We start from the raw sequence: 14,878 nt of genomic DNA, 5'->3' as shown, positions 1-14,878 counted from the left end.
GGCACCAGCAATGGAGGTATAAAGAACGGAGCAGAAGGGTTTGTGGGTACTGACAGCTGATAGGCGCTCAGAAGCATGGTGGAGGCTGGATCTAATTTATCAAGAGAAATTGACTTGAAATAATACTTTATTGTTAAAATATATTTCAAAATATATTCCTGATTCTAAGTGCAAGGTTTCTCTTGTATGTAACCTCATGGATAGGTGAAATGATGGATTTTGTTCTGTATGTTCTGCTTTATGCGTCAAAATACAATTTATTTAGCAGTTATGACAAAATATCAAAAACTAAAACCAAAACAAGCCCTTATTATATATGAATGCAAAAAGATTGGTAAGTTTTGTTAATAGAATTTAAAACATTCATTCAGCTATGTTGCTAAGAGCACCATTGGCTTCATTTGTATGTCTTCTGTTGAAGATGTAAAAAATGGTGGGCTAATTGTTAATGACTTTGATATTGAAACCACCATTACATTTTCTGATTTATTTTTTCATTCCTTCCTTACCAGTTGTAAGAGCTACATTTTCAGTAATTTAAAGGAAAGGATTTATCCTTGAATACAAATTTCTACATTAAGATGTAAATCCTGTTGGAATTTCTTTGACAGAAGGTTCACAGCAGACCTCATTACATCTGGAGAGCTTCTGAAGTTTATCAGGTTCTGTTGACTTGTCCTGTAGTATATCATCAGGTTGGCTCAGCTCTTATGAGTTACAGACAGGTGCATATTGGCTTCAGGGCTTTTTGTTTGTTTCCAAACTGTTCATGCCTGAAGTATCTCATTATGAAAAAATTACAGAATTTTCCCTCACAGTCACTCTGCCATTTTACGTTTTGGGGTAGGAGGTGGAGGACAGGATGAGACTGAGATGTATGGTCTGTTTTTTTTCTCCATGGGGACATTCTGCTTCACTACTTCTAATTTTGGGAGACTTTATTTTCCCAGAGTCTGTCCAGGCTCTTTTGGAAGAAAGAAGTGTGATAGTCAGGTTAGTTTTACCTGGCATTGATTTTAGTACAGAAGAATCACCATGTCTAGACTTTATTTTAGTACAGCTTTTTCCTCTGTTTGGCAATGGTTGTGACTTCTCTGTAATATGGTGCGTACAGGAGCATTAAACCAGAAAGTAACTTAAAAATAGAGCTCAGGTGGTACTTCACTGTTAACCAAAGTGCCCAAAAGCATCAGAAAAATCTTCTTTTTATTTTAGTGCTCACACGAGGAGAGATTTCTTGCTACGACTTCATCACCAGTGACTGTTCATGCCAGCAAAATATACATGCTTCCAGGAATACAGCAGGAATCAGAAGAGAGATGCCACTGCTTTCCAAATAAAGTAAGAGGAAATGTTTATTTCCAAATAAAGTTTTCCTATTGCTTTTTAGTGCATCATGCTGTTTAATCCTGATCGGTATTAAAAAAAAAATGTTTGTTTTGATTTTGTAACTATGAAAAATACTTTACTCGTTTGTAGGGTTGTAATGTACTTATGCTGTATTTCCCAGATAAGAAACAGTACATTGTAGATTTAGTTAATGTCTGTGAGGCTTACTTGTATGAATAAACACCCAAAAAAAGATCCATGGTAAAAATTAGAATTATATTCAGGCACTATATTTAGTGTAAATGTTTTTACTTGAGAATAAATTATTTTCTACGTAATGCTTTTTTTTAAGATCCTTCTCCTGAGCTATATTTATTCTGAGTCATTTGCTTTGTTAGGCTTTTGTGATAAAAACAAGAAACCAAACCAAATTTTGGATCTGCTGCTTTGTTGATTTTTTAATTTCTTTTCAAATCAGGGAGAAGCAGGATTGCCAGGAGTAGCTGGTTTGCCAGGCCACAAAGGAGATAAAGGTGAAAAGGTAAAATATCAGTTGAAGTCTCTCTTTCAAGTCTTTATCTTTGGCTTATCTTTCTTATATAGAAATTGTGGATTTTGTTATTCCCTAAAAGAATATCCCTGTGCACAGGTTAAATTCTGTATCAGTCAGTCTCTGATTTTGCATATGGTCTTCCTGCTGGGCAGCCTACAGCTAGTCTCACTTTGGAGTCCCCTCATTGACTCCATGGAACACAGTATACCTGCCTGGGAAGCACACGTCTACCCAAACCTGTTAGCAAGTCCTGTTGTCTTTTCTCCTTATCAAACAGAGAAGTTGTGTATGTCATCTGTGGTAAGGATTTTCCCATATTATGTGTGGATGTTACTGTTGCTGGACAGAATCCTGTGTAGTGGATTTATCCTTGCAGTCATTAACAGGATTTGAATTCACTCATATGACCTCAGCACTGTATATTCTTTGATACGACTCTTAACTGAAACTTTCTTAATTGCGAAGAGAGAGTGACCTGACTTTTAAACTTAGACAGGAGAAGTTAAACCACTGATACCCAGCTCAGGCCACATCAAGGCTGTTCCCCAGCACTGCCAGGTCAGCACCCAGCCAGGGGCTTCTACTGGATGATGCTTCCTGGGCTATACTAACTCCCTGCTTCTCCCCCAGTGCCTGGGAAAGTGTGGAGCAGTGCCACCTTTGGGATGAGTTTTCTTTCTCACTCTTGGCAAACTCTCTGGATTGAATTTATTGTATTCATCAACTAAAAGTTCCTAATGATTTTTTTGCCCCATGTCTGAATTCTCTATCACCATTTTATAACCATGAGAACTGTTTGCCTGTCTGCATATCTAATTTCTTTTAATTTTAGCAGACATAATTTCTTACAGGGACTGCCTCTGACGTTAATCATTCAGATGACAGATCTCATATAAAGGATGAATTCTGTACATCACCTCTTTCACCTTCCACTGTATCACTTACAGAAACCTTGCCAGTACACTGTCTGCTCGGAGCAACTCTCTTCAGAGTGTGCTGTTGCTTCTTTCTTGATAATACATGTTTCTTTTACCTGGACATTGTGGATGCTATTGGCACACATAACTATGCGGAGTTGGAAACTGGGGGAAAGCTAACTTACTTAATCAAATCTTACAAAACCCAAACTGATTTTGGTTAAAAAGTGTTTTGACAACTGATGTAGGTCACTCATCTGATCTAATACATCCTCATTGTAGGCAAGAGCAATGTTGTAATGCAATACTCTAGCAGTGTGTGCTTTAGGCCATCCTAATGTGATTCTTTCTGTTTATTAAATGCATTTGTTTTAATCTTAGTATTAGAATCATCATCTGTACCTGGTTAGTACCGAACCCTGCTGATAATATTTTCCTACTCCAAAAATTCCTTGTGGACTGTTTTCTAGATTAAATATTGTGTCAAATTAATCCCACTCCATATCACAACCTACATATATTTTGAACAGATTTTCAATTTAAGAGACAAAAGAATACTTTAAATAAAATACTTTGTTTATTTTTGGGGGTGGGGGGTGCTATATGAGAAAGGGCTGTAAGTTCTTAAATAATTATCACTTTGTCATTCTCTCTATCACCACATTTGGCTTTAGGCTGTCTCTGCTGAGCATGACTAATAGCAATGTGTGGTATAGGAATCAAGGTACTGTGTATTTTGTCTGCTGCTAGCATATAATTTCTAGTTCTGGGACAGGTGTGTTGAGTAAAGGCTACAGGGTGCAAAGAGGTAAAGATCAAGTGCTTTTGGAACTCCCTGAATCTGTAAAAAAATGATCACAAGTGTACTAGTGCAGGTGGTCTCAAATGTGCAAAATTGTTTCCACTTCAGAGAAAAGGATGATTGGCATCACTGGAAGGAAGCATGTTTACTGTCTGCAGTCTCTTTTTTAAGAATTTAGTTTGGCTTTATGGAAAATTGATAGAAGCAATTTTTTCTATTTTTTTTTCTTTTTCCAGCCTGCGGAATTTCCACCCATTCTGCTTATGAGCTTACCAAAATAAATGTTGTTAAAAATATAGGAGCCATCCTATTGCTTGTAAGAAATCACCTCTTGGAAAATGTGCTATGTCTTAAATAATTTATTCTATAAGTATCTTGTACTCAGTTGAAAAGGATTTTCATTGGTACTCTTGGTAGTAAATCCTAACAGTAGGCTTACAGCTCATGGTATTACCTTTGTATGTGGTTACACTGTGTGTGCTTCATAACCTATAAATGCCAGCTAGTGTTCACCAGCTTATGAGTTTGTTCATCTGACAGCATATATTTCTGTTTGCTTTCGTAGTTCTAATGTGATCCTATATTCCCATTCTTGCTAATTTATTTACATAAATTTATAAAGCTCAACTGCAGTGTGTGTTGGGAGTTAGAATACTCTTGTTCAGGCATAAAAGAGATTTATTAAGGGGAAGATAGAGGCTGAATGATCAGGAATCTTGTTTTTTCCATCTCATTTCTATACTTTTAATATCTACTATGTAAGATAGAGAAAGGGATACTTTTTCACTTTTGTAAAGGACTTTGAGATCTGCAGAAGCAGAGGAAAATGTTATGAAACAAAACAAAAAGGGGGGAGGCAAAAAAAAAACACCTTAAAAATGCAAATGTGAATACTGTTATAGGTTGTACAACATACAGCATATGATCTCTAAACTCACTGAATAGAATCATAGAATAGTTAGGGTTGGAAAAGACCTTAAAATCATCTGGTTCCAACCACCCTGCCAAGGGCAGGGACACCCCACACTAAACCATGCCACCCACGGCTCTGTCCAGCCTAGCCTTGAACACTGCCAAGGATGGAGCATTCACAACCTCCCTGGGCAACCCATTCCAGTGCCTCACCACCCTCTCAGTAAAGAATTTCTTCCTTAGATCCAATCTAAACTTCCCCTGTTTAAGTTTGAACCCATTACCCCTCGTCCTGTCACTACAGGCCCTAATGAATAGTCCATCCCCAGCATCCCTATAGGCCCCCTTCAGATACTGGAAGGCTGCTATGAGATCTCCAAGCAGCCTTCTCCAGGCTGAGATGAAATAAAAGCATGAAAAACTAGAACCTTTCAGACTGTGGCTATTAAAGTCACAATTGCAAGATAGAAACATAATTTAAGATCTAATTTGCAGTGGAAAATAATTGTCTTCAAGGTGGGAGTCTATCTGTAGTTAGTGGAAAAGAAGTGTAAACATACCTTGGTTAATTAGGTAGTAAGTCATATATGCTATGGGCTTCCTCGCATGTAGCAGGCTGTGTAATTTTAAACTACACAGTATACAAAAACGCACTGCTGAATGTAACAAAGTGGTTCTGGTCTATTAAAATACTGGCAAGTGGCATAAGAGAACAGAGTGTGCAGAGATAAGAGAGTCACGCTGCGGGTGATTAGATAAGGCAACCAGGGGCCAGTCCTGCTTTATCTCTCATAATGCCAAGGGGTTCAGGCTGTTTGTGCACACACAGGATTTCGTTCTACTTTTGTGGTAGAGTTAAGTACCATCCCAGTGTTTGAATAAAAAGGACACAGGAGATGGTTCATACACTCCTTCAGAACATAGTTGTGTCTGAGTGGTTTAGACTTATGACTGGAATAGTACTCTGCACCCAGGAGTTAATTTTGATTGATTTACTTAGTTCATGTGTTATGGCTCTGCTTGCTAGAGAATGTTGTCTTCTTGGTGCAAGTAGACAAACCTAATGTTTTGTTTTTAAAGGAAGACTATAATATGGTTTCAGTACTTTCATTATATACCTCTAATGTCCACATGGTTTTGATTTTAAAATATAAAATTTATTAATTTTAAATCTATAAAATAATTTTAAATATAAAAAAGTATTAATTTAAAATTTATACTTGACATTATTAAGCAAAAATTCTATGTTTGATCTTCTCTTCAGCAATTTCTAAGACTCATGGTCCAGTTTGCAGCTGCTGGTGTCTTCCATACCTCTCCAGATCAGTCGTTCATGTCTCTTAAAACTGAAATTTTCTCATAGATTGCTTACGTTTTGTTTCTCTGAGGGGATAAAAGAGAGGGAGAAAGGAGCCAAGTTTAGAGAGTGTCTTTTAAAAATTACATTTAGACAAAACAAACCTGTATTATATGTTGAGCTTTCTCATTATAAAACACACCCAACAAGGTGTAAATAGACTCACTTGGCTTCACTCTGCTGTCACAGTGAATTCCCTTAAAATCAGCAGACCTGCTTTCTATGGAAATGTGCATGCATAAGTATTTGTCACATGAGGATCTTAATTGACATTACAGGTGTTTTAAAATGTATTTATTTTGTCTGATTTTATTGTTACATGTAAGGCATTCTCCTCAACAGTGTTTTCATTACTAAACATGACAAAATCAGGGTAGCAGGGTAGAGGATGCTTTTCTGTTGCATCAGATATGACCTGAGTAGTTGTTAACCTCAGAAGTCTTTAGAACTTCTAACTGAATGATTTGTTTTGTAGGGTGAAATGGGAGCAAAAGGACAGGATGGTGTTGCTGGTCTTCCTGGTGAAAAGGTATGTTCCTATGTATTGGTATGTAAATTAAGTCATGGGAAGTGTTCATTATGTCAGTGGCTTTTCTGTAATTGTGAACAGAAATGGGAAGATAAAGCACTTCTGCTAGAAAATGAAGCTCTCTTACCTGCACTGCCATGGTGTTGTAACACACTGAAAAAGCCGCTCAGACCAGTAATATTGTCTACAGATGTCCTTGCTTTATGTTGGGTTTGTTTGTTCGTTTGCTTTCAGGAAGGCATGAGAGGGGGTGGATGTACAGAACCAAAGGAAGCTACTTGTTCCACTGTGCAGTTTGTGGTCTGTAAGTGTAGAAAAGTCTCTTATGCTCTTAACAGTCCACTAGGTAGAGCTTGGATGTAAACACCATTGGATGCTAAGCAAAGACATGAGAATAGCCATGGCTATGAAAGCGTGTGTATTCAATACCTGTGTGTCCAAGACGATAAGTTTCACTTCCTTTTGGAATACAGTGTTTAAATTAAGGCAGTTGTGCCTGTTTATTGAGTTCAGAGTTAGTTGCCTGTAATAGAGGAGCTCTACTAGCCTAATACCAGCCATCTTCCGTATAATAGACAGCCCTCATAACATTGAGGAAACAGTGTGTTGCTAGAGTTTCTAATCATTTGACCTCTGGTGACTTTTCTTCTGTTCCGTAACAGTTGAAATAATATTAGATTTTCTGTTTAGACATGGAAGTCAGTTGATACATAAATGTATCAACTCTTCAGATGCCTGTGTTAGTGCTCATCACTAATTTTTTTTTTTATTCATTTATTTATTTATTCAGGATTTTTCCTCTCAGGATTTTAGTCCTCAACCCTCAATTCTGATCTTTTTTCATTGTGTACTTCAAGTTTCTGCTCTTTCAGTGCCATAAACAAGCATGCCTTTTAAAAGCAGCTGTTGCTGTGAGAGGCTCTGCATTTCGGTATTGCACTTTATTGGTTGACATGCTGCTTTCATGTATATGCAACATTTTAGTAATGGTATGAGGGTCTGGTTTATTTTGTAATTACCCAGATTTCTAAATACTGAAAGAAGTAGAGTTTCACTTCAACTGTCATGTTTAAAATCTATAACTAACAAGATATGAAACTGTCTTTTATTCAGTATTTCTTTCTCAAATTGTGTTCTGTTAAAATAGGAGTTAGATGTATAATATTAAGAGAGTTGACTTAAAATTGAGAGCAGGCTGCAAAGATGTTCAAAGGACTCTGCAGTGTTGAGGGACTGAATCACAAAGTGGTATGTAAAACTTGGAGAAAGTAATACTAAAGAGCAGATGAAGAAGAAAAACAAAGCAAGCTTTACATATTTCATGTCAGATGGGACTAGCTATTACTTGGAATTACAGATCAATGGAAATCTATGTTCACTGTTAAGTACTAGTCAAATAAATGCAATTTAGGAATGATTAGAAAGAGAATACGGAACAAAGCAAAAGCATCTTAATGTCATATAATGAAACCATATTGGGCTGCATTTTGAATGATGTATAAGGTTCTGGTTCCCATATCTCTAGGGGATCAAATACTACTGGAAAAGATCCAGAGGAGGTGACAAGAGTGGTAAAGAGCATTGAGCATCTTCCAGTTAAGGTGGACTTCGACTTGAGAAAGGTGCAACTGACATGAAATATGTCCTGTTCTGTGCTCTGTACAATCATGAATGGAACAGGAAAGACTAATAGGAATCTATTTATTTATTTTACTTTCCTTTTCAGTGTGTGAACTGGGGCATCAAAGCTGTCTGATAGCAAGTTCATAAAGGTTAGAAAGGGTTCGTTCTTCCTATTATATGACTACAGTTTGAATACTCTGCCAGAGGGTTTGATCAGTCTGAAAATTTATTAGGAAGTTGATAGAAGAAAAATCCATGGAGTGTGTTAGACAGACACTGCTGCTTGTCTGAAAGTTCTTGAGCACCAAGACACTGAAGTCTGGGAAACCCACTGGAGAAGTCTTTATGGTTTCCCTGTGGTTATACTTTTCTGTAGGCATCTGTTGTTGCTAAAACTGTAGTCATATACTTGACTAGAGAAACCGTCTATTTGACCCAGCCAGGCAGCTTTTACTTTGTTGTGCTCCCAGATGTGAATTAGTGGAAGGAGTTATTGTAAAACATTGTAAATTGAATGAGATTGATCTGGAATGAAGCTTTGTTTTCCCTTGGCTCTTTCTGTAGCTCCTTCTCTGATGTTACCATTCTTTAAAGTTACTAAGCTAAATTTCTTTCCAGTGCAAGTTATTATTACAGTTTCCATGGTTAATACTGTTTGGGTTTTTTTGCTTAGTGCCTTGCAGATTCACTGTCAGACCAAATCCCAAAGCTTCTGTTAGTTTATGTAAGGCTCAACAGTCAGATCATATTTAATATCAAGTCACTGTGCTTTTCCTGAAGATCGTAACTCTTTTAATTCAGACACATAAAAGCCATGCCATTGTTGCAAATTTAAAATAAACTACTGTGGAATCTGAAACTGGCAAACCCAAAAGCTGCTTAGAAGAAAAAAAAAAAAAAAAAGAAAAAAAGAAAAGGCAAAATATTTTGGATAAGCATAGCTAGATGAAGAAACCAAGATGCAGCCACCCAGCTTCTGCTTAGCCAGAGTTGTCGTGTCTGTGCAGAGTAGTACAGTGTCATGTGGAATTACTAGCTCCTTTCTGGAGGTAGAATCACTTTGTTTTCCTTGTGTTGTGAATAGTGTCAACGTGTTCTGTCTCTCAGTTGATGCATCAAGAGCTGTGTAAACTTTTGTGCGTCTGTTATTTTTGTGCTCCTTTTTCTGGGAGGTTCTGGATGCTAACAATGTGCATAGATTCTATGACAACTGAATAAAGCAAAAGAATAAAAATCCTTCAGGCACTGTTATATACAAAGGCGTAGCCTACTTTTCAGGAAGTTGAGGTACAGACTGTGCTACGCTGGGAGAGCATTCTACGGAGTTACTGATGCTTGTTTGTCCTCTTAAACCCTTCAGTATGCATTATCCAACAAACGTTGGAGATGTTATATTTGTTTGACTGATATGGCTATTATTATTTTTTTCTGCACTGTGATTGTCTGAGCTTTGTGCAGATCTGCCCCCTGAGTCACTAGTTAGAAACAGGAAAAAGAAAAAAGAAACAATACAATTATTTGTTATGTAGATGCAGTTTGAGGCTTCAGAGAGCAGAGGCATTCTTTCTGATCCACCCAAAACCTGTCCACTGCAATATTCCATTGCTGACGCTTATTTGCTTGGGGAAAGGTTGAGAGAATAAATACATGGAAGATCTCACTCAGGTTGCTATGAGTAAGCAACAGTATCAGTTCATTTGACCTATTTTAGAAGTTTACCTTAGAATGAGATCAGCTTGGTTATTAGAAGGCCTGTTTCTGTAGACTTGATTAGTTCTGTTACCTTCTTGTGTCACTCAGCTGACACTTGAATATCTCAAATCCTTCCCTTCACTTTGCTTCTGGGTCTATAATGCCATGACAATGAAGCTCCAAATTGAAAGTTTATGTCCTGGATGCTAAGTGATGTAGTCTTCTTTGGGGTTGGGTGGGGGTTTTTTTGCTGGTCTGTGATGCCTTGGCAGTCAAGATGCACCACTCAATTGTTTTGACATATCACATTTTAGGCGGTGGTTGAACTCTGTGTACTTAAAAAGTTTAGTGGAATAGTTCCTGGTTCTGAGAGAGAGGGTGCCACCATGGCATGTACTTTAATATGAAGTACTAAGCCCCTTGCCAAGTTATGGCTCATGGGTGTTATATGGGTCCTGCTAGCTGAAAAGCTCTTAAGCTTCTGAGAATGTGTGGATGGCAGCAAGGCTCAAAGACTCAAGCTGCTGAAGGTGAGTAATTGGCTTTGTTCTTGGCCAGCCCATATTTGGCTATATTTTCCTATTATGAAAATACCTTTTCTTCTTCCTCAGTCACTACATTCTGAAAAATAAAACCAATGTAGCCAGAAATGTAATTCAGAAAATACAGAAGACTTACCAAACTAAACTGGTTTTGTGTGTTCCTCTTTATCCAAACCTCCACAGTGATAGCTTTCTGGTGGTTTGTTGCATGCAGTTTATAGTGATAGAAATAATGCATCTATGTTTCTTAAATGACATTTTGTGAAATACTTGTGACACCATTGACTTTTAATATGTGACTTTCAAATACCTTAGCTTTACTGTTGTAGTTTCTTGCCTAATTTTTCACAATCTAGGTTATGAACAGACAGCCTAAAGTAGTAAATGTATCAAGTAAGCTTTTTAAAATAGCTGGTTTTGCACAGTAGGCCTGAAGAGGCAAGGAAATACTCAGTATGCTGTGCATTTGCTACTGCACTGTATGGGTGCTCCTGCAGTGTATTAATAAAATAAACAGTTTAGACAGACTGAAAGGAGAAAGAAATGCTTATATGAATAAAAACAATGTTTATCACTACACAACTTAGGTTTATATTCAAAGTCAGACTAGACGGGGAAAAAAAAAGCCGGAGTGTACATTTCAAGAGCTCTATCAACTGTATGAATGTGATTTGTACTTCAGGAGCCATGAACTGGGTTTACATGAAGATACAGTAGGTATCTCTAAAGGATTATATCTGTAAAAGGATTGTTCCTTTTGTTCGCTTGCATGTTCTTTGGGGTTATTCAGCCTGGAGAAGGCTCTGGGGAGACCTTATAGCAGCCTTCCAGTACCTAAAGGGACCCTACAACAAATCTGGAGAGTGACTTTTGCAAGAGCATGTAGTGACAGGACAAGGTTTGAAAGCTTTTGCAGGCTTTAAACTAGAAGAGGCTAGATTTAGATATTGAGAAGAAATTCTTTCCTGTGAGGGTGATGAGGCACTGAGCCATTTGGCCTAGAGAAGCTGTGGCTGCCCCATCTCTGTCAGTTTTCAAGGCCAGGCTGGACAGGGCTTTGAGCAACCTGGTCTAGTGGAAGGTGTCTGTGCCTGGAGCACGTGGTTTGGAACTAGGTGAGCTTTAAGGTCGCTTCCTAACCAAACCATTCTAGGGTTTGTGGCAAGGACCCAACAAAGTGTGCATGAACTCATACATTTTGTAAGCCAGAAGGTAGCAGGACTAGAATATATTGTGTTGTTTCTGATGGTATTTTTCTCATTTAACCTGGAGATGGTTATCTGTAAGTTCAGTTTTATCAAATTCACTATCAGTGTTTTGTGTTCAGTTTTAACTGACTCTGAAACCCAGCATTGATACTTTTATTCTTGTTAAATTCTATTACCCTTTTGTAATTAAGAGGGTTCTTTTTGTACCTGGTACGGGTAAAAAATTATTAGTAAAAGGGTTTCCAAAACAAGATATAAATAATATTTGTGGTATGTGTGCCACACCAAAGCGGCATGTTAACACTTCCTGAACAGCCTACTTTGCACTGCCTGGTGGAAAGAGCTCCCCTTTCCTTTAGTGGTACCTGAGAACATGAGTTTGAAAACTGCTACGGTGTAAGGTTTTGGGTTCTTTTTTTTTTTTTTTTTTTAGAGAAGAAGTTGAATTCAGAAGCTTAGTATAAAGCATAGCTTAGAAATGTCCATTTGACTTCCAATATGATTTAAGTATATATACATTAAGTTAAAAGTTGGGGAAAAAAATAGATAGCCTGCTAATATAGCATGTGACTTTAAATTACTTTCAGAGATGCTTTCAATACCCACCTCCATACTGTGGAGTCAGATCTTCAGGGCCAGCTATGTCATAAAATCCACAACTGGAAACTTGTTAAATGTACATCCAAATCAAATTGTGTCATCATGAAGATCCTTGTGACCATTGACCTGCTTTCCCTATAGCTCCAGCTAGACCATGGAAACTCTGTCTAGAATTTTCCAAAGCGCATCTGACTTTTCAGAAGAACCAATGGTATATGGCCTTTTATGCCAGCTCAGCATGAACTCCTGGAGCGCCAATCACTCATGCAAATATACAAATCTGAGGAGCTATTGGTGTTGAGGTTACAGTAATGCAGTCTTTTCCTTGCAGCTGTCTTGAAAAATCTCTGGACACAGTGCCTTCATATTTCGTGTGCTGCACAGATTCTTGACGGGGGTCAGGATATTTCTGAAGTAGCTTATCGGAATCTCTGAGAAAGCTTCCAAAAATGCATGTGGAGCACTGGATAGGTACTGCTTAAAGCCATCTTACTCAATTTGTCTGTCTTTTGTTCAGTGCCGTCCAATTTCTGAGCTCCTGTCATTGCTCAGTTGTATTTCAGTATTTTTAGGTCAGGCATGGACAAAAATTTTACAAGTTATGCAACTTTTGAAAAATCCTTGTACTGCTTTACTCTGGAGTCTCCAAAAGAGATAAAAAGAGTAAAATCGCTAACACAGGAAAAAGTATTTAACAGCTTTTCAAAGTGGAATTGTGAGCTGTAAGAATGTAAAGCCAAAAAAGCATTTTAATATGAAATGTGGTGCAGATATCTAAAAACTAGGAGTTTGTGGGTAAACAAGTACTTAGATTAGCCTCAAAAAATAAAGACTGCTTTTCCAATTGGAAATTTTATTACCACTAAGTTTAAAGCTTTGAGTTTATGAATTACTGGCTGTTGGAAATCAGGCAGTTGGACACTGTCTATTACTGCAACAAATTTGGTATGAGTTTTGTATTCTGTGTTTTCAGTGATATCTTTGTGTATAATTAAGACATACCTGATTTTGAGAGATGGATGAATACGAAAGCAGTAGCTCTCAATAGCTGTCTGATACATATATGTGATTTCTAAAAATCTTACTGGACAAATACACTTTAGAGCATTACGTTTTCCAAAATTTGTTTCATAGCTTTAGCATGTATAGTTCTTGCTTGCTCTCACTCTCTCCTTAGAGTTAGAAGGAAGTGTTTTGAATAGCCTTTGATCATAAATTTGATTCCAGAGAGCTGTCTGCTGTGCTGGACTTATTTTTGCCTTATTAGGTGATTTTTGCAGTTCGTAACTCCAGGAACTGTTGAGCTCCCTCGTTTTTCAATTCCTAAAGCTAAACGACAGCAGTTCAGTTTGGTTCTCGATAGAAAGCTCCATGGCATCAAATTACCTTGTGTGCAGTGACACTGCTTGGGTGTTATTTCCATTCTGGAAGGAATGGTGTATTAGTGACTGCTGTAGACTGTGTGCTGTTGGTGAGCAGAGACTTCATTTTTAATTAAAGATTCATCGCTTTTTTAGGGGAGGGGGAAATTATGCTTCAGTCTGTCAGCTAGCCCATTTGAGGAAAGCCGTGGCATTGTCTTCTGTCCTCTTGTGGTTTGCTCAAAATCAGATTAGTACATCTCAGTAGAACAGAAGTGCAAATGTGTTTTAAGAGCCAGATGCTAATGCTTGTATTGCTCGGCATCAAAGCCATGGGCTACTTCAGGCAAGTGACACTGGTGAGATAAGGGTGGGGGTGGAAGGTTATACCCTTTGGTATTTGCAATGAAACTGTAATAACCACCAGAACTTGGCCGGTCACGGGGCTCCGGCATGCAGCAGCCGCTATTGTGATGTGAGGTGTGGCCAAAGAAACCAGAGGTCACCATCCATTTTATTAGGGGTCTGGGCTGTTGGGAGCAAAACCGAGGGTGGCACGGTGCCATGCAGGACAGGCTTTTGTTAGCGTGTTATGTAACGTGGAAGTGAGAAATAATGTGGTTGTTAAATAATGTGGTTGTTAAATGCAGCTCTTTGTTCCTTAATCAGAGATTCATGAATACTCTAGCTGTGAGCCTGCCTGGCTCTGGGATTCTTAACTCCGTTTCAGAAGCCTCAGTCAGGACCTTACAACTTTGAAAGGGCAGGGGCAGGCTGGAAGATTCTTCTTCAATTGTTCGTAAATTGTATTTACTGGGCTCTTTCTGTGAGATTCCTGTGGCATATAGATTTTATTTTTCCGCCTTTCAGGGCTAGAAAGTGAGGGTTAGAGACTGTTGGGTTTAAAATAATATTCTGAGCTTTTCACATCTCATCAGAAAGTATGGCTTTAAGAAAAATATCCATTATAACAAGACTTAATGTTGTAAAAGTTGGTAGGGGTGTGTTGCAGGGGGTGGCTAACTGGGGAGGAAGGAACTTTCTCACTGTACTTGCTGTACTGCAGCATTGTACAGCTTGTCTGACATGTTTTGCTTAGTTTTGCTTGTCATCTTTTGAGGAATTAAGATATTAGACTTCAAATAATAGATTTTGGGTCTGATTAATTGTTAATCTATATTAGGATAATTTTGGATACCTTTGCTACTGTACTTCATTTAATTTATATATAACAGTATTTTCTCCTTGACTAACAGCTTTTAATACAAGTAGTGTATGAGAGTTAAAAAAATTAGTTTCATGTAGTAGGAAATTATATGTGGTACAAATTATACAGAGGTTATAGATTATATTCTTGAGTGCTGTGGCTCATGACCTATTAACTTTTAACTGTCCTTTGCCTTTTTATTGGTGCATGGGATGTATTATGCATACAATTATTTAAGTAACTCCA

General features: G+C 37.8%; 1 protein-coding gene across 1 annotated transcript in view; it reads left to right on the top strand.

Moving 5' to 3' along the window:
* The window catches only part of COL19A1 (collagen type XIX alpha 1 chain), a gene marked incomplete at its 5' end in the record, with an annotated part of 182,861 nt that overhangs the window by 34,300 nt on the left and 133,683 nt on the right, over positions 1-14,878 (top strand). The window contains 3 exons of the mRNA XM_080617064.1: positions 1,216-1,341; positions 1,808-1,870; positions 6,346-6,399. Coding sequence (XP_080473190.1) covers positions 1,216-1,341; positions 1,808-1,870; positions 6,346-6,399 — 243 coding nt within the window. The remainder of the gene's footprint in view (positions 1-1,215; positions 1,342-1,807; positions 1,871-6,345; positions 6,400-14,878) is intronic.

The sequence above is a fragment of the Psittacula echo genome, assembly GCF_963264785.1.
Source record: "Psittacula echo genome assembly, chromosome: 4".
Taxonomy (NCBI): domain Eukaryota; kingdom Metazoa; phylum Chordata; class Aves; order Psittaciformes; family Psittacidae; genus Psittacula; species Psittacula echo.
This window is presented reverse-complemented; position numbering and strand designations above follow the sequence as displayed.